Source organism: Drosophila takahashii, chromosome 3R, assembly GCF_030179915.1.
Source record: "Drosophila takahashii strain IR98-3 E-12201 chromosome 3R, DtakHiC1v2, whole genome shotgun sequence".
NCBI lineage: Eukaryota > Metazoa > Arthropoda > Insecta > Diptera > Drosophilidae > Drosophila > Drosophila takahashii.
The window spans coordinates 30,569,158-30,589,389 of record NC_091681.1 but is presented as its reverse complement, the minus strand read 5'-3'; the positions used below and the strand labels follow the sequence as shown (position 1 = coordinate 30,589,389).

General features: G+C 38.5%; 1 protein-coding gene across 1 annotated transcript; it reads right to left on the bottom strand.

The window, feature by feature from the left end:
• Positions 1–3,534: 3,534 nt before the first annotated feature.
• Positions 3,535–15,697, bottom strand: LOC138913317 (uncharacterized). The gene is made up of 2 exons (XM_070216591.1): positions 14,943–15,697; positions 3,535–3,697 (listed from the first exon to the last, which is right to left on the bottom strand). Exons 1-2 carry the CDS (start codon positions 15,695–15,697, stop codon positions 3,535–3,537), a joined length of 918 nt encoding a protein of 305 aa, XP_070072692.1.
• Positions 15,698–20,232: the final 4,535 nt, after the last annotated feature.

The following is a 20,232-nucleotide window of genomic DNA, read 5'->3' as shown; positions in this document are numbered from 1 at the left end:
GAGGAAAACCATAATTCATTTTGATCGAACTTTTTTGAATATTCTATGATTAGACAATGTAACTAGCTTTTCATTTTTTTAAATAAACCATTTATCTTGATGATGTAGGTTATAGATTGGTTTGAAATCGATAGCTCCCCGAGCAATTTGTTCAATCATCTCGAAAAGGGGAAAATTTCCTGGGGGATTTCGCGATTAGCTAGGCAATCGAGTGGTGAGGTAAGAGGTTTACATGCAAACAAATATGGCAAAAAGACGGGGGATTGACTAATGGATTTCCATGTGGAAATTCGCGATAAGCAAATCGCTGATAAGCGAGCGATTCCCGCCCTTTGTTGTTGTTTTCCCCTGTTGCCAAATAATGCAATTTTTCGCAATTTCGCTGAGGTTTTCAAAGGGGGTTGGGATGGCCAGGATATAAGTATATATTCTAGAGCAACCTGATCCCGATCCATAAGCCACCCCTTGGACTGTTTTTGTTGATTTTTCAGCTGCTCAATTTGCATGAATTCACTTTTCAAGGTCAGTGGGTAAAAACAAGTTGCAAAAAAAGTTCGCAAGTCGCATAAGGCACCCCATCTGGAAGCTGGAATACGAAAGAGCCACCCCGATTTAGTCACCAAGGGGTTGCTATTATGTTATTTTAATACCCTCAATGTGGGTATTATGAATAATTTAAATATTTACAAATAACCATTTAAATACTCCATTTCACTTAATTTAAATAATAATTAAGTGATTTGGGATACTAAATAAAACTTATAAAAGGGATATAAACTATAAAAATAAATATATTTCAATTTAAAAAAATATTTAATCTTTAACTCTTTTATAATATTATGTTTTTTCAAGATCTCCTGAGGTAGATTTAATTTGATCTATAATTAAGGGTATTTCAATCTCCGTTTCCGGAAGCTGTTTTTTCCCCTATTGTTTTTCTGCTCCTTGGGCTTTACTGACTCGATTCCTCGAGTGGAAATGGTCAGAAATGACATGTGGCCGGTAATTTGCATACGCACACGCACATTTGCTAAATTCCTGGCCTAGCCCACACCCAAAAATCAAACAGAATACGACTCCGGGCAGCTGAACCCCGTCTCCCTTTCCGATTTGCTGAATAATGCGTGAGTCAGGCACGCGCAGAGCTAAAAAGCTGGGGGACGACTGTACTTTTCGGCGCCACCCCGAGGGTTGCAAAACACTCAGGACAGCCCACAAACTTCGCAATGAGCGTAAATTCTGATTCAGTTTTTGGCTTCGGGCTGAGCTTCCTCAAATATTTATGGGAAATTTTCTGCCCCGGCACTAAATTAAAATTCAATAAATCATAATTTGCTCTGATTTGTCTGCTCAAATTGCACTTGGCTCTATCTCTATCCAGCACTTTCGACTGTTTCATTGTTGCATTGGAGTTTCGACCAAAAGTTTATCAAAATTTCATTAATGTCTGCGTTTTTGTTTAAGTTTTGGCTTTCCATTTTGGCAATTATTCCGCCCAGGCAAGAGGAGAAAGAATGAGAGAGAGGCAAGAAAAAGTTTCCTCTGAAGAGGCGGACAAACTTTCAATGTGCAATTTTTCCGGTCGAAAGTTTCACTACTTTGATTAGATTTCCCACCCAAACCTCGACTGACTTCAGTCCAGTCAGCACAATAATTTAACTTTGGTTTTTCCGATTTGGTTGTTGCACTTTGTGTGTGTTTGAATGAAACCTAACCTCACTCTATGGCCCAAGCTAACCTTACTTTTGGACTCAACCTAACCTGAAAAGGGAGCGCTTTCGCTCGCTAATTAATTTCGGCGTGTGGCCAACGACTTTGGCTTGCAGCTAATTGTTATTGTTTTAACTACCTTGAACGACGTCGTACTCTCCTTTCCGAAATCTACCCCCCTCCGCCCAACAATTGGCGCGCCATTTTGCGGTTTTGAAAATTCAGTGAGCGTGTGTGCAGCAAGGCGAGAATTTGCGCTATAAACATAAAAATTAACGACTGACAAAAGGTTGTAAAAGACAAAGACGCCATCTCAGGGGGCGAGGGGTTGGAACTTTTGGGAACTGCCCCATAGTTTCGACTGAGCATTAAAATCAGTTTTTACGACCCCGCCACACCCACTTAGTGGAATTTTTGGGTGGAACGTGCTGGCTAGCAGTAAGCAGTTGATTAAAAATTAACAGAAATCAACAGGACGATTTGGACTATAGTTTTCAAGTAGATTTAGACCGCATTTTATTTATAAAGTCACAATTAAATTCGGAAGCCTTTGACTTGAAGTATGGGAACCCGTATTTACATACTACCCACTTAAAATTCTCTTGTACTTCACCCTTCACAGATAATGGGACATAATTATTTGATAAAGGAAGGCGCAGACAATGAAGGCTTTTCCGTCGGTGGAGTCTCAAGTTACGTTTCTTTTCGGCGAAGATTTTGCACTGGATTTGAGCCAAGTGAAATGCCAGCCGACTAAGCCGCTTACTTCAAGTGCCCCAAACACTAGGCCATATATATACACAAATGCAATTGCGACAATTGCTGCGAGTTGGACAAACGAGCGACGGATGATGACAGCGCGATTAACTCGCTGTAAGCCATAAACGCTTCTCTGGACAGCTTCCTCCACTTTTACTCCACTTCACTCCAGAATTTGGCTCCGTATCGCCACTAATTTCGTATGCATGAGCAGAAATGAAAAGCGGGGCGGCAAAAAATGGAGAAAAATGGGTAGCCGTAATCGGCTGGGCCGTGTTCATAATGCGCCGGAGAGGCACTTAAAAAATCAAGTTAACGCGCCAGCCACACAAGGATCCTATCCTCCGCCCCTGCCTTTTTCAACTTTTCCTTCTGGCTTTTCCCCGGGCAACATTTTAATCCATATTTTCTTATGTCACAGCACTTGAAAAAAATCTTTAAAAATATTTATAAAGTCTAGAAGGATAGTAAAGGTATTTTTTTTAAATTTATTTTAATTATTTATGAGTTTTAGATATTTCGATACAGAGTTTAGATTACATTTCTTTAATGATTCCAAATAATATGCTCCAAATGCAAAATCCTCCAATTATAAAATGTTCTAAGATTTATTATCCAGAAAAAAATGTTTGAAACTGGGAAAAATCTATTCCAGACTTTCTTTATATTTTAAAAAAGTTGTTATAAGTTCTTTTGAGTGGACATCTCCCTGTTGCTATTGCTGATGTTGCCGCCGTGCCTGATGTTGCTGCTGCGGCTTTTGGCTGCTGCTGTTGTTGCTGTTCCTCCGCCGCCTGGCAGACAATTTAAAAAGATAATAGCATTTTTTTGCACTTCCTCGGCAGCTGCCCTCTCTCGCTTTTTGCGGGCATTAATGGCAACGACGGCGAGGCGTACAACAAATGCAACAAGGATTACCGGGAGCCACAAAGTTGCCCGGATCCGTGGATTCCAGGGGAATCCCCATGCTCGGAGCCATCTGGCAGCTGCAGACGAGCAGACCAACGGACACGGAGACGAGTTATTGCAGCCACTGGCCCGCAACGGACTCCGAAAATGGGAGTCCTAGTCCTCAAAGTGGTGTCCTGATCCTGGCGAGGGTACTCCTACTCCTCCGGCCACAAAAGCAATTCGCGCTTTGTGCGAGGACATGGCCAAAATTAGCATTTGACCATAAATTGGGCCATGCACTTGCACTTGGCCAGGAGCAATGGTAATGGGAGCAGTCCTTTAATCGGAATAGGGGATAGTATGGACGTGGAGGTCCTGCGCCAGATGCCTTTAAGAGCCTCAGCAAAGAGGAATGGCCTTCGATGGGTGGAAGGGCCTTGCAGCTAGGGTCGTTAAAATAGAGCGTAAAATAAACTTAAGAATTAAAATGAAGGTTGTATGGGGCAATAAAAATAAATCTGGTGTGGAAATTAAATTAACTTTTCAATATGATAGAAAAAGAACTTGGTAAATGTTTAAGTATTTACATTGTAATTAAAGTAACTAAGTTTTATTTTTTTCTAGTAAGAAATAAGACCACTTCGATCATATGATTTAAGCCAATCTTTATTAATTGAATATATTAAATCAAGACAAATTAATCTAATTTCAGCTTAAGCACTTATTTATACTGGTTAAAATCCTCTTTAAAATGGTTTACTTACACCAATCTGAAAACAATGAACTCCGAATTGATAAATATTCAAAGCTGTCTTAGTCACAATCCATTGCAATTAACAACCTTTCCCTAAACTGATGCAATGTCAACATACCATTATCATTATCCCTCCTCCTGAGCAAACACACACATGCAAATCACCCGTTGTACTCAAGCATCCTCATGGCAAACAGGACATTACCAATGATTTCCAGCCGAAAGCGAGAATTTCAATTATTTTCACTTGGCAACAGTGAGGAATCAGCACATGACTCCAGAGAAACTCGGATGATTGACAGCGACCTTTGCGATAGGGAGTCCACATTTTGACCGGCCTAATGCCAACGTGTCAGACTTTGTCAACGTTATGACAAGTCTGCATTCCACTTGGTTCCGAACGGGGGGTTCTCCATAGATGGTGGTTTTCCTATAAATGGTGTGGGTGGTTGGCTGCTTGAGTGGTTTAGTGGGTGGAACAAAGCAACTGGCGACCGCGACGCGACGGCGGCACGTAAAAGCGAAACTTTCCAGCAAGATAAGCAGATTTACTTAAAGTTTGCCGAAAGTCAAAGTCTAGAATTCCCGACGTGCCAGTCCTCTTACTTTCCCATCTACTATCTCTTTTTAAGATTCCCATTCGCAGATAACCCTTCACGGGGGTCATTTGGTTGGATTCCCATATTACCATCCTGAAATTCGCGATATGTGGACACCTCATAAAGATTCGATTTGTGTGAAAAAGTTGGAGAATTTCGGAAATATGCAGTTGATTTAGGGTATTACTAATCTTTAAAAAAAAGAATTGCGACGAATAATTATCCAGAATAATTCCCGTTCTTTTAACAAGTTTTCATCGTGATTTTCCAAAATTATACAAAACCATAAAACATCGTATTTTATCCGAAGAAATGCCACAAATTATTAAATTAGTTATCTTAATTAATTGGTCTAATTGCATCTAATAAACTTAAACATGCCGGTTTCGAGTCCTGTAGACTTCTAGTGTGCTTATTACATTAAAAGGATTTCCTCGTTCAGCCAGTTTAGGACTAGAACCCCCTGATAATCCCATTTCCTAACCTCGTTACTCTCGAAACTCTCAACGCTGGAGTTTAGTAATTACAACTGCATCTGATTAGCTAGAAGTTTGCCACGTCTCGATGTTGCCGAAAATTTTAGTGGGTAAAATATGGGAGGGGGTTTTCTAGATGGCTATGGGTGATTTTTGGGGGACATTGGGTTGCTTTTCATGGGACCTGCAACTTGGAGGGCAAACCGCGAGCTGCTTATCGATGGTTGTGTGTGGTTTGGCTCCATTCATTCGCATTAGTTGCAGACTAAAGTGCAGTGATTGTTGGTGGAAAATGGGGGGTATAAAGGGGCTTTCAAGGGGCTGCAGCAGGTAACAACACGTAAATGCAATCAGCCGGTTCGCACGTAGCGATACGCGAGTATCTCAGCCGAGTCACATTTTCATTTCGGCACAAAAACTTTTTGCCGCCGTTCCACGTAGGTGACTGAAAATCTCCCACTCGGATTCAACTGAATTTCGCCCTGTTTGAAGTGGATTAATCAGGGCATTTAGCGATTGACAAGCGAAGGTGAATGTCGCCAGTCGTCTCGATTCGCCCATTGTCACGTATCGGTTGGAAAACATTTTCCACGCGGCTTGCTCAGTGCGCGAATAAATAATTGGTAAAAGCCACAACAAGTTTGCAACCTGACAATAAATCAATAAATTAAATGCATTTCCAGTTAAGCCTTATGTTGAATGATTTAAAATCCATGTTAAAAACTTTAAAAGGCAAACATATTTAAAAGCCAACTTTAACAGGATACATTAATAAATATAAAAAAGTTTTTGATCACAGTCGACAATGATAAGTAATGTTAATATCTTGCAAGAAAATTAAAACATAATTTAAATATTTTAAAAAGTTGATTTAAACTTAAAGACAATTTTTCGAAACTTTTAAAATAAACCAAAATAATTATTACTGAAAAAAAAATTTTACTTCATAAAAGATTTTTATTAAATTTAGAAAAATTCTACAAATATATTGCACATTTTTTTGCCTGCAGTAATCCATTTAAATACTCATGAATATTATTTAAGTATTATTCTTTCAATAAATATATTTCAACGAATAAAAATCCAGTTAAACTGTACCAAATTGAGTAACATTTCCCACTCAACCGCAGCAAATCGAAATAATTGTCGAAAGATACAAACGCTCCACGTCTTATCGCATTGCGATTTTAATAACAATTTCAAAAAGATATTGCCCCAAGGGGCTGAGTAAAAAAACCCTGCAAAGACCCTGTTTATCCAGCAGCGACATCATCAAACACACAACGCAAAATCGGTGGACTTATCAACGCTCCACAGAGCAGCCGCAAAAACAATAAACCATTTGGCAATTGTCTTCTCTGCCATGAACCTCAAAAACCCCCACCACATCCCAAAATCCACATCCTGTTTGTTTTCCTGGTCGAAACTCACGTCGTTTGATGGGCATAAAGTGAAATAATAAAACATTTTAACTCGACATTTGATGGGTGCTTTTATTTTTATTTGTGCGGCATAGCGACCGGCAAATAAAAACACATCACGAAACCGAAACCGAATATCGGCATTATTCTTCTCGGAGGACAAACACCTTGGAGCGCTTTAATTTTTACGATCCCGACGGAAAAATCGTAAATGGTATATCTCTTTCGCAGCAAGGAGAACATCCTGGTAACGAGGCAAAATTTATGCAATTAGAAATTAATATTATACAATTTGATCCATAGCCTTATGGCCGCGACACGCGTTTCTAGTGTCATAAATGTGGGCTAAAACTGCATGTTTATGCCACAATTTGAATGGGGGCGTGACCCAGTGTTTCCTCGGAAGGATTTCCATAAAAAGAAAATGTTAATGCGCAGTTCAGCCAGAAATTAATATTGGATGCTTGGCATCTCCTTTGTTTGGCGACAAATTTGACTCGCTTCCTTCCCATTGGGCGATAACTTTTATTAATCATTTAATTCGGCAGTATAATCTGGATGGAGTGGAGATCTCTGGCGGATGCCGATAAGCTGTTAACCTAAACCCAACGTGGGAATTCAACAACTGCCCAGAATGTCCAGGAGCGGGATTACCATTTCCCCGGAAACAAACGCGAAAGTCCAAGCCCAAACAAAAAGATACCAAGTCATTACAACGCAGCGCATTCATAATTAAAAATGTTTACACAAATCAACTGCCTTGGGGAAAATTCCATCCAGTGCAATGGGCGTGAGGAAAGTCTAAGCTAATTAGTCAGGAGAGAAAAGGGTCTTTGCGATACCCTGGAATTAATTGGCATTTAAATGGTGCAAGGAAGTGTATTTTTTTATAATTCATCAAGTTAGGTAATTTGACAAAAAGTCTTTCGAAATATTGTTTTAAAAATTTTCTTTAAGTAAAAAAAGCTTGCTGGAAACTTTGTAAAATATTTTAAATATTTAAATGTAACAAAATCTTTTTAAATCGAATATTTAAAGTAATTCAGATAATATTATTGAACGTAACCAAACTATCAACCATATAACAACCATTTTTCATAGATAATTTCTGAGATTTCTTATAAACTTTTTAATAATTTCTAAAAAAAGTTTAATATTTCCAAGTTATTGAGAGGTATATCAAAAGTCGTAGCTTGAACGAACCTTTGATTTCGATATCCTATCAGTTGTTATTCTTTTCGTAGGTTTCTGATTCCATTACCTAACCCTATCCTATCACTCCCAGAACTCCCCAACTAATCAACAGTTGAATTAGGAAATCAACCTTTTGAACTGCGGCATATTTTTTAAAGGACCCTTTACCCTCTCCAGTTTCAAAAATCCACCCCATCCCCTTTGATTACCCCGTGGCTAATTACGAATTCGGGCAAAATGCGCGCTAAAAAAATACGCCACGAATCAATGGATCCGAGGGGTTGGACTTCTTGCCGCTCACACAGGAAGTTGCAGGGAAAATCTAATAAATGGAACCAAAAATGTGCGTACATCAAGGAGCATTTCGGGTGGTAAAAAGTGGGAATAACACTCTGCATAGCTAACTGAATTTGTAGCTGCATAAATCGAACTTTCACTTTTCGGCAACATTTTCTTTCCGCTTTTTTCTTGGCTATTTGAGAAAACAGGACACGTAATGGGAGAAAAGCTGGACAAAGTACAGGAAAAGGAACAGAAAAAGGACCTTTTGAAAGTCCAGCTCAGGGCGTTGCTTTTCCGTATGAAATTAGCATAATTCCCTCAACAGTTTTCATTATGTCTGAATTTTAAGTAATTTTTTACCCCTAGTCCTGGCATATTTTTTTCGTTCCCCCCGAAAAGTCCTGGCCCATTGCAATTAAACGTGTAATTACTCGACTGCTTAAAAATTCGAAGAGGAGGGTTTCTAATTGTTGTTTTCGTTTCATTTCTTCGCTTTTTCACGGAAGTTTTAACTTGTTTTTATTTGATTTTCTCATTTATTCTGGTCTGAGTTATTAGTGAGTTCAGACGGGGTTTTTTTCTGTTTACTTGTTGTGACACTTTCAAGTGGAGCAGGGGATCGTCTGTTTTTTATTCGTTTATTATTTGTAGCTTAAAGGAGCTTTGTTTTGTATCCTGTATCCTTCTTGAAGATGCCATCGCTATTGGACACTAATCTCTCTCACTCCCCTTTTTTTTTGGATTTCTGTGCAAAGTCAAGGCAGACTGCACTTAAGGACACTCAGGAATCAGACTTTCCGTCTGGGAGAAACAGAGACAAAAAGACAGAAGAGCCAAAAAGGAAGCAACAAAAGATTCGATACAACAGAAATGATTTCCTTTTACGAAGAGGAAAAGGCGAAATTGGCAAAAACGCGAAAAGGATCCGGGAAGTCTATTAGCGGAGCACAAAGGACTCGCCGGGCGGATAGTTTTATGATTTTGATAGCATGTGACAACACAGGATGCATGTCCCGGGGCCATCGACTATCATTTCGAGTAATTTCCCTTACAGATGATTTTCCCATCACCGTTTTTATGGCCCTCGATAATGCCTAATGGTTGTAAGTCCAACTGCCAGGCAAATTAGATGCGAAAAGAGAGCTTAACGTTCCTTAGATGGGTCAATTAGGCAGGACAATTTATGCCCATTCTTATCTTTCTCTTGAGAAAAACAAGACCCAACTGAGCTGTAAATTATGTGCGGAATTACTAAGAATTTACCATGTAATTGGCTTTAAAGTTTTCCGTAGCAAGTTGAAAACTTTTTTACTATATGCGTCACTCTCTCTTTTTGCAAAAACATTCTGACTTTTCAAAGTGAGTAGGTAATTCCCCACTTCCTGGACTCACTTCATGCGTGCGCGATTTGCATTCCCATCCTGTTATCCTGTTGCCTGATGGCGAATATCCTGTGTGTGAAGGACTCGTAAATCTTTCACCCCCTCTTCTTCCACCGCCTGTCTGTCCCATAAATCATATGCAGCCAAGTATCTGAAACAGAAAAAATAAGACAAGAGCTACTTTTACGCTTCGACGGGAGAAAGCGTTTTGCTTTTACATCTCAGTTTTTCCCCTGGGAGTCTTTAACTTGGCAATTGCTTAACCTAAGTTTTAAAATCAGCAGGATAATATAAAAATTGTATAAAAATTCATAAGCTCACTAGGCTATTTTAAATAGTTTAAGATGTGGTGTAATATTTTAATTACGCCTTTAATTAAAATTGTTACAACATTTTAAAAGGAAGGAAAAAAAAGATTTTGTTTATGTTTTTTAAATTCTTTTGTTATTTTATAAATCTTGTTTGTTACATCTTTTTTGTTACAGTCTTAATGAAAAATTACAACATTTTAAAAGGAAGGAAAAAAAAGATTTTGTTTATGTTTTTTAAATTCTTTTGTTATTTTATAAATCTTGTTTGTTACATCTTTTTTGTTACAGTCTTAATGAAAAATTAGCAAACCTCTTTTAAAAACCTCATGTTTCACAAACAAGAAACCTCATTCATAAAAATACTTCTTACCTATTTCGTAACTATCTAAAAATATCAACTATTTTTACCCTTTACTGTGCAGCATTTTTAGTGCTTTTTAAATTTACCTCGATGGATGCTATATTTTTGGATTCGTTACGAATTCCCAAGTTAAGCTGCGTTTTCCAAAAAGTTCCCCGACGCAAGGATTCTTAGCAAAAGGACCTCAAAGTTCGAAGAATGCTGAAATTGGACAACTTTCCAGAGCTCTCAGAGACAAACGGATGCATTGTTTGATTCGATGTTAAAGTTTTTTAAAGGATACACCCTTTATCTTTCAAACCCCATACTTAGAATAATTTTAGGATTTTTATTAAAGGAGAAACAAATTTTAGAAAACATAGTCAAAAAACATAAAAGCATACAGCTGCGGTCAAAATAGTAGTAGTGTTGCCGCCCTGTGTTTTTAAAGGTTTGTTGTTGTAATTTATCTTCTCCTGGTAATATTGTATTGATTATAATTGTACTAATAGACTAATTGGATAAGAAAAGTGACAACAAAAAAACTTTTAAAAACACAGGGCGGCAACACTACTACTATTTTTACCGCAGCTGTAAGTTTTTTAGTTTTTTGACTATGTTTTTTGGAATTTTTTTCTGCCTTAAAAAAAATCCTAAAATTATTCTAAGTATGGGGTTTGAAAGATAAAGAGTGTATCTTTTAAAAAACTTTAACATCAAATCAAACCTTGCATCAATTTGCCTCTGAGAGCACTGGAAAGTAGGCCAATTTCACCATTTTTCGAACTTTGAGGTCCTTTTGCTAAGAATCCTTGCGTCGGGGAACTTTTTGGAAAACGCAGTTTAACTTGGGAATTCGTAACGAATCCAAAAATATAACATCCATCGAGGTAAATTTTTGATGCTGCATAGTGTAATTTTCCTGGGCCAAGACCTCTTTTAATTTGATTTTGCCGCCCAGTACAATTTTCTATTTACTTTTCATCTGCGCGGGGATTAAGTACAGCCCCTTGGCGATGGAAAACTAAAACTACAACTAATCGCAACCCTTTCGGCGAGGAAAAAGCAATCTCAGATTTTTGCTGCAGGGAAAAACTATCTGAAAATTAAGGAGGGGATGTCAAAATGGAAGTGGCGCACCCAGGACATTCAGGATGCCCGGGAGACGCTCTGCCAATTAACAGTTACATGTGTTTGAAGGAAATAATTGGGTTGCGTGACAGCCGGGAAATTCAGCTGGGAAAATGGGAAGAGGAAAACTAAGGCTAACCAGCTAAATAGTAAACAAATAGAGCAGGCAGCTCTATTAAAAGCAAACAAACGCACACGCGGATAAACTATGCAATTATAGTGATTGCTGATAGTGCGTCATCGCCGTCGAAGAACTGGGGAACTTCTGGGGTACTTCTCTCCTCATTTCCATCCCGAATCCTCATCCACATGCTCGTCATAATCATCTAGTCATCATCAAAGTCCGCCGCAGGACAAAGGCGTTGCTAAAGTTATTAACGCTTCGTGCGGCGTCAATCAAATTGGGGCTTCCCAAGGACCGATTTGCATGTGACTGCACTGGGAGAAAAAATATAAAAACAAACGTAATCTCAATTTAAAAACATTGAAAGAAATTATTTAAAAGTAATTTTTTTTTAGCTTGATTGCAAGTATTTTTTATGGACGACAATAATTTGTTTTAAAAATAAAAATCTAGAAGTCGGAATAATTTTTTTTCTAACTTAATACAATACTAACGTAACAAATATTGTAAAAATATATTTTTTCAGTGCATTGAGGGGAGGATACCGGCACACACCCACCCCAAATCGAAAGCCCAGCCCAACCCCTTCCTTGAGTTGAATTTTTGGGCCAAAAAGAGTGGAAAACGTGTCCTGGCTGGTCCCGAAGTTTATGTTAATTTAATTGCAACACCAACCGCATTAGAATAGTTCCACGTCTCCTTGGAAAGGAGCGGCTATGACTATGGAAAGGGTTTCCTCCGGCGATTGATGTGTTTGCCTTTTGCGGCTGCTCGACTTGGTTGCCATTGACAAATTTCTTGGCAGGCGGCATTCTTAATTAAGTTCCTTCGGCAAGGACTCTTAATTGCGTTAACTTGTTTGTTTGCCGAGGTGAGCGAAGTGTGTGTTCCTACATATATGCATATCATCATCCATCGATAGTTCCACATTTGATATGCCATCAAGAGAGCGCACACATCAAAGGCAGACCTTGCTTCAGGATGATATTCGAAGGAGAGGTTGAAGTCCGGGGAAGGAGGCTGTCATTATAAAATTTAAATTACTTCTTAGGCTAAAAGATGAAGTTACAACCGGGATATTTAAGGTGATTTAGACTAAAGTAAATTTGTAATAAAAATGCTTATAAGGTTTTGTCATTTTCATCCTTGCGTGATAAAAATTAAACCTAAGATTCAGAAAATTTTTATATCTTTTGTGATAATGTTTGAAAAAATACATAGCCTTCTTATCTGGATATATTTATATTAATTATGATTTTATACGTTGTATCTTTCAAAGTAAAAAACTACACAATGATTGTCTTTTTTATGCCATTACATTGATAGTGATCGTTTATCAAAATCAATCCCTTGCGGAATGAGGCATCTCCTTTCTTCTTTTCACTTCCCAAAACAATTTCGGGAAATGTTTATTTATGTGCAGCGCAGTTTGTATTTATGGCCGAATCATGATGACAAATGTCAGATGTGGCAAACACTTGAAATGGACACTGGCCGGCAAAGTCCCCTCCTTGGAGAAGTCACCCTCTTCAGGGCATCAGGACACTTGGTTCAGTGTTGTGGAAACATTTTGCAAATATTCTTTCGGCGATGCGAATCGGGAATAGGAAATATTTATGGCCCGCTCAGCATATTACACACCTAATTTCTATATTAGTTTTTCTTGTCCATTCCGGAGAAAAGTGCTGAGCCTGAATATTTATACAGCTTGATTGGATTTTCGTCACGCCCTTGGACCAAAAATCCCGCCCATTTATCAGACTAAAAGTTCGGCCATATTTTGATGGTTCCATTTCTGCTTTTATGGCTGCCTCATTAGGCGCCAATTTTCTCTTTGTGTTTGCAAAGGGTTTAGGCCCAACAAATGACTGCAATTTGCAACAAAGAAACAGTCCCGTTCCCCAAAAATCGTGTATCCATCGCTGATGATTTAATCGTGCGTAAGTAATAGTTATAAATTTCCCCTGTCCATTATTGGTTCCAGCATTCATCAAATGGCTGTTTAAAAGTTTCCATTCAGCGCAGCTTTCATTGAAAACTCATAATTTTGATTTACGAGGACAGATGTTGGAATTTTAACAATGGTCCACAGATACATCCCTCAGATACCCGAATCCCACCCTCTGTTATGATGCTCATCCTAATTTTCATCGCTAGTATCACATTAACACATCATTTGAAAGCAGGGGCGGAAAAAAAGTAACAGGCTGGACATGGTTTCAATATCAGTAAAAAATTACTTTTTAAAATTTTTTGAAAATTTTTGGAAGAATATTAAAATGTTATATATGTTTCTAGCAATAACCCAATTTTAAAAAAATTGTTTAAAAATTGTACAGACAATTTACTTATAATTCCAAATCCAAACGAATATCTTCATTGTTTAATCTGTTTCTATCAAAGTGTAAAAGTCCAGATGAAAAGCTACATTTGCATTTTCCGCTGTCAGTAGACGCTTGATTTATGTGTGTAAAATACAAAACTGGAGCTCATGATCTGGCAGCATAAATTGAAGCTAACCAAATAATCGCCAGTTCCCAGGAGATATACGTTCTCGTGCCCCCGAAAAACCAAGCTAAACAAACGCAATTGAAAGCCATGAATTGCAAATGAATTAATTTTCCGGAACAAAGGCGCACAAAAGTTGAAATTGAATTTGTTGCTCATTAAAACGAGCGCCACTTTTCGTTGGGAGATAGTGAATTTATGTGTGGGGGTTGTGGGCGTGGGAGTATGATTTTTAGATGGTGTTTTAGGCGACCTGAAAAACCACTTAACCACATGGCACATGGCTAACCACACACACAACACGTTATGGCCACAATTAAGGCCATCATTCCAGAGGCAAGACATATGCAAATGGGTCGAAAAAACCCTTCTGCTCGTATATCATAGCTTTTTCGGGGGGAGTTGGTTTCACATTTTTGGGAGTACCGGAGGAAGGGGGATTACCACCCCCCAAGAGGAGCTCAACATGAATTTTAATTACTGCGTTGATATTTCAATTTGAATTTCGCCAGCTCAGTTAATTTCATTAATAAATATTTATGGTGTTGTCCTGGCTAAGCGTCGCAATTTAAAATCTCCATTTTCCAAAAAGGGGTAGTTTCAAATACACCGAAAATAAATATCTAAATTGGTTATTTATTTTAATGAGATTATTAAAAAAAAGTTTGTATTTTATTTGAAATTGATGAAAGAAATTTATATTGTCACGACTAAGATTAAATATATAAAATCATGATAAACATTTATGATGATATTTTAAATATTTAGGTGATTATTATTCTTTATTTTTTTCCCATAAACCTTTTAAAAAATGTTGTAAATTTATAAAAAATAAAAAATTATGAAATATATGTTATAAAATAGGAATTCAAAATTGTGTGTTGCCTACACTATATTGTCCCATTGGCAAATGAAATAATATTCTTCCTTACACCAATTGTCAAACATTTCACGGTTGTACATAACGCAGTCCTGATTGTTTTCCAAGTGGTTTTGGTATGGATGATAAGGAGACCACTTTAAGAATGGAGCTCTTCTGCCAGAAGCCACTGATACGTACTCGCCTTCCTTGTCGATATCGTTGATCCCCAGCCAATAAGATTTAGAACTATGGAGTCTCCCGTTAAGTGCATAGAGTTCCTGCTCGTTTCGGATAGCAGCCAGGTATCCTCCCATTTGACGACAAGAATTCGCGGCCGTCGTCCAATTTTGCGGAGTATTGTGTTCGAAATAAAAGAACCTGGAGCCTACCTTTTCGAACTTTGGCGGCACGAACGGTAGATTAGTTTTGAAAAGAAGTTCCAGAAAAGACGTTTGTTGGTTTTCTATTTGTTGTTGCAGCGCAATGAGTTGTCGTTGATTTTTGGACTGAAATACCGAAAGTTGGCATTCCGTTCCGTTCACTCTCTCCTCGAAGTCCTTTTTGGTGACTAAATTTCTAAGTGATTCCTGAATGACTTTTAGCTGCCTCTCGAGTTCCGCGTAAACCTTCAGAACTAAATTAGTCAGCTTGTTTTGTATGCCCGTCTGAAAGTCCTGCAGTTGGTTTTTTATCTCAGATTGCGTTGTTAAAAGTTGATGAGACTGTAGAGATCCCCACAGGGCTTTTAAACTGGATTCCAAATCCAGTAGTTTTCCTTGAATGAAAGCCAACTGATTCTGCATTGGGTCCAGTTTATTGAAACAGAATTGTCCACATCGATTGAAGGGTTCCGGCAATCGAGGAACGAATCCATCGTCCTCAAAATCTGCCCAAGATCCTTGCAAAGCCAGGACCACCAAGCAGCACAGAATGTATTTCGCCGACTTAATCATTTCGAATAATGAAAACCACTCAAGCGACCGTTGTTAATATACTGCAAGTGATCTATTTGCTTAAGAGATTGAAATGCCTGCAATTTTGGTAAAAACCGGCCTTTGTGTTTCAATTTGCTTATGTGACTTTAGTTACATACTCGCAAAGGAATTTAGCGAGATGCTAAATTCGTCACTGCACCTTTACCTTGACACCTACTTTCTGCATAAAAAACATCCACATAAAAACCTTTACAACATTAACTGAATTTAAAAATTTTAAAAATATGTCATAAGATTCAAGGAAAAGCTTAGTCACGATTACTAAAATTTGTTCATGTTATTCCACACTTAAAAAACAGCTTCCAGTTTTCTTCAAAGATTCTCTCCTTATTTAGGATCCTTGAATATCCGCATTTATAAGGTACTCGATACCTACACCCAATTATTTCGCAACCCAGACCCATTTTGAAACCCATCGTTCTTGGTCAACTGTCAATGATTGGAGTGAAGCGTTGGATGAGTCGAGAACCCAGCCTCGACAAAGCGGGATTACGTGCTCTGGCTGTCTTCTCTCTGTTTTTGCTGTCCATTTACAAGGATACCCACAAGAACACACATGGCGACAGGCGGGACCCACAAAACTCACAGGACATTGGGACATGCCACTCGTTAGCCATCCGGCCAATTGATTGATGGCCGCACCGAGGAATGTTCCACTCGGAATGCAGAGCCGAACAAAAAGTCCTGGATCGCATTGAAAAGCACTTATCGCACCTCTTACCCTGCGACGGCTTAACTCCTTAACCCCCCTGACAGTTGAAATTAAATCAGCGCTGATTTCAGTTGGGACTTTAAATGAGTCTGTCGCAGCGCCATTCCTCATCCCATCTGTGAATCTTCACCCCGGAATCCTTTCGTGAAAACGAAAACCCACTCCAAATTCGAGGAATCCTTCTTGTTGCCATGAAGTACAGTCTGTCCCGGCACTGTTAAGCCCGTTGGCAACTCGCAGATTAACTCAAATTTGTGGCGGCCCAATAAATTTCACGGAGCGGCATTAAAAATTAAGCGCAGCCACAAAAGAACTTGCAGTCGACTTTTTACCGCAGCCTTCAGCTAATTACACTGTGCTGCTAGAGGTTTTTTGTGGCTTATTTATTGGTTTAGAAGTTTCGGTTTTTATTTTTAGATTTTTATATCAAACCGTTTTTACTGCGGATTATTCTTCCTCCCAAAAATACAGTTATTCTACTAGTACTTAAAGTATTAGCATATAAGATGCTTAAAAGTATTTGTGTGTATTATGGAAATTACTACAGTTTTGATATCGCCTTTGAAGGTGTCTAAAAGTTTGCAACAATATAGTTTTAATCCAAGAATTCAACTTAAATATGAGATTCTTTGAATGAAAATTCACCCTTTTAAGCAATTCAATTTACCAAACCCTGCAGCTGAGTGTACCACGTTCGTGTTGGATTCTTTCGCTCCAATAAATTTCACCTGAGTCTCCGCAGTCACGCCTTTGCATATGTCTGACTCCCAGTCCATCCGCAAATGCCTCCCTAATTTATGTGATACCAAAAAGTATCTACGTATCTATGCATCTTTTCCTCGAAAAACTTGCAGGTTGTCTCGTCCAATTTGTACAGTTGAGAATCAAGGGAAAAGCCGGGAACCAACGATGTAGACTTATCCCGCCGGAAAATGGGATTTCCCACGAACGGTGGTGAGGGTATAAAAATCGAATGAAAAATCCATTTACCCAGCATCGCATTTCCTCCGATCCCATTTGTTTTTCGGGTAAATGTGGCAATTTTTTTCCTCATATTTCAGAACAAAAAGGCGCAAAATTACAAAACAAATTACAAAATACAAAATAAGAGGCATATTTCTCACTTTTATGATGTTTACTGGCCACGCCCCCTCGCCCTCTGTTTTTTTGTCGTGACCTTTCACCCTTATTACAGCCAGCAGGACAGCGTTTTTTATGCACCATTTTATATATATTTTTTTTTAATTTTGAATTTCGAAAGGAAATTTACATAATTTATGGGCAGCAACAAAAGTCACACACAGATACGGATTCGGGGTTCTGTACCAAAAAAGGGGGTGGCGATCTGAAGCATATGCCGGAATGAAGTTTTTTTCATTAAAAATTTGTTTATAATTTACGATTTTTTAAGTTGCACAACTGAGCAAATGAGACGCAAATTATTTTTGGTACTTTTTTTTGCTTCTTGATTTGGCCGGGCAGCCTCATTAAGAGCTCATTAAAAAGATTGCGCGAGTTGAGTCCTGAGCATTTTAACACGTTTTTAATTTTAATGCATTTTATGGCCCCTTAACAAACCTCCGTCACAGTTCAAAATCATCATCATGGTGAAGGGGCCATCATCATTGAATTTTACCGCGGGCTGACTTTCACTTGTTGACTGTGAAGTTCTCCTGAATATCCTGAAATCCTCATTCTCATTCCCATCCTCGTCAACGTCACCGCACATCAGCACGTCAAACTTCATTAGGAAAGTCGGAAAGTGGTGAGGATGGTTTTTCCTAGAGGGTGACTTTCCCGCTTTTCCTCAGCGTTGCCTTCATTGTTTTTATGGGCTGCGCTAATTAGTTACGAAGTCATAGAATTTTACAGGAATTGCTCTCGACGATTGTCATGCTGTTGTCGTCCCCTTTCCCTTGAGTTTAACCTCACTTGATGCAGTCATCATTTGTGGTTTTCCCTGGGAGTGGGTTTCAATTCTCACAATTCTGACAAGAAAGTTTCGTCAGGCAATTTGTTCAAAATATCTACTTAATTTTTTAATTTTTTTTATATATTCCCAAAAATATATCTTTGTATTTTCATCGTAATTCTTATATTGAAAACAATATATGTTTCTCAAATTTTACAAAAACATAAATAATATTAATCACAAGCTATAATTTCCTGTGTACAAGGATAAATCAGTTTTTGGGAAGGATAAATAAATGAAGCCAAGGAATTAGTGTTAAATCCCACCACAAATTAATCAGGAAAACAAAATACCAGACTGACCACTTGACCATCATATAAGTCAGAGTCAAAGGAACCCCAAAACTAAGTAGAAACCGAGACCGAAGCCAATTACAAGAAAACCCATTTGACAAAGTGAAAGTCGCAGGAGTTGCAGGAGTAAGACGTTGGCAGGTCCATAAATTTGCGGGCACACGGACATAATTATGCAGACAGGCGGCTCTCAAAGGGTTAAGAGATTGGGTTTGGGGGAACGGGAACTCGACGGGCTTGTAAATTAAAAATACCACGCCCCGCCGTGATAAATCAAAGTCAGTGGGCTTTGTATTGGATTTACCAAAAGGAATTTGTAGACATTAAGAAAGTCCAAACTCGGAATTCTTCGCCAAGCCCTTCCTGTTGCTTCCCGGCATTTGAATAAAGTTGGACCTTGTTTTGGGGAAAGTGTCGTTGACATGTTAAGACTTTTCCCAGATTTATGGGCACAGCCTAAAAAAAAATCCCTTGGGTGGTTACTTAGGGAGTAGAAAGTCCTGGGCCAATTTAAAAATTGAATTTCCAAACTTATCACTCCGATTCACTGCTAATCATGTTTCAAATTGGCCAACACACATGTGCCTGTGGTTCTTAGATCTCTTATCGATGCCCAAAATTTTGACACATGCTGGATTCCCCCACTCTGGGTTTTCCTGAAAGGCCCTAATGCGATTATTTGCTGTGTTTTTGCCCCAAAATTTCGGTCAGAGGAAGGCCTTTTGCCAGCAGCTCTATGATTAAATTGGATTGCAGATGCTCATAACTGTCACACATGGCACAGGACCTCCTTTGGCCTTTTATCTCTGGTGTGTCAACACCGAACCACCCAAAAACAAGGAACAAAAAACCTGAAAACAAGCAAATAAAAGGGGAAGGAGCATTTGAAAATTTCTGGGATATTAAAAAGTTTCGAATACCCTTAAAGTTGAGATCGTACATATAATAATATATTATAAGGGAGTTTAAATTCGTAATATTTATAATGACCTTTCAACAAGCCAATATATTTTCCAAATATATTGTTGTTTTCAACTTAATCTCTAAACTATTATTCCCTTTCAAAGAGAGTACAACACAACAAATGCAGGACAGTCTTTCAATAAACCCATCAAAAGGTACTAGTGCTGACGCTTTGAACCCTCACCCATGTGCGTAACCCCGCCCAATACCCATCGAGAATCGAGAAAATGCCCCCTGGCTAACTCATTGTAAACGCAATTTGATTTATGGACAATGTGGAAATTGAAAATTGTCGCATGGTCACTTTAATTTGAGAGTTATGCGACTTTAAACTGAATAACAGGGGGATGTCCCTTGCTGATGATGCGGCAGGAAGTGAATTATGTCATGGCTCATTGTGAGGTTATGTAGCGGCGATGACACACGAGTACAGTCCCGCCCACTAGCTAAAGCAGCTTTGGTGGCAACTGTACTTTAGTTCTTGTTGCGTGTGAAAACAGGATGCGGCACGCGTCGCTTGTTAACCGCTCACTGTTGCAAGTTAAAGAGCAAT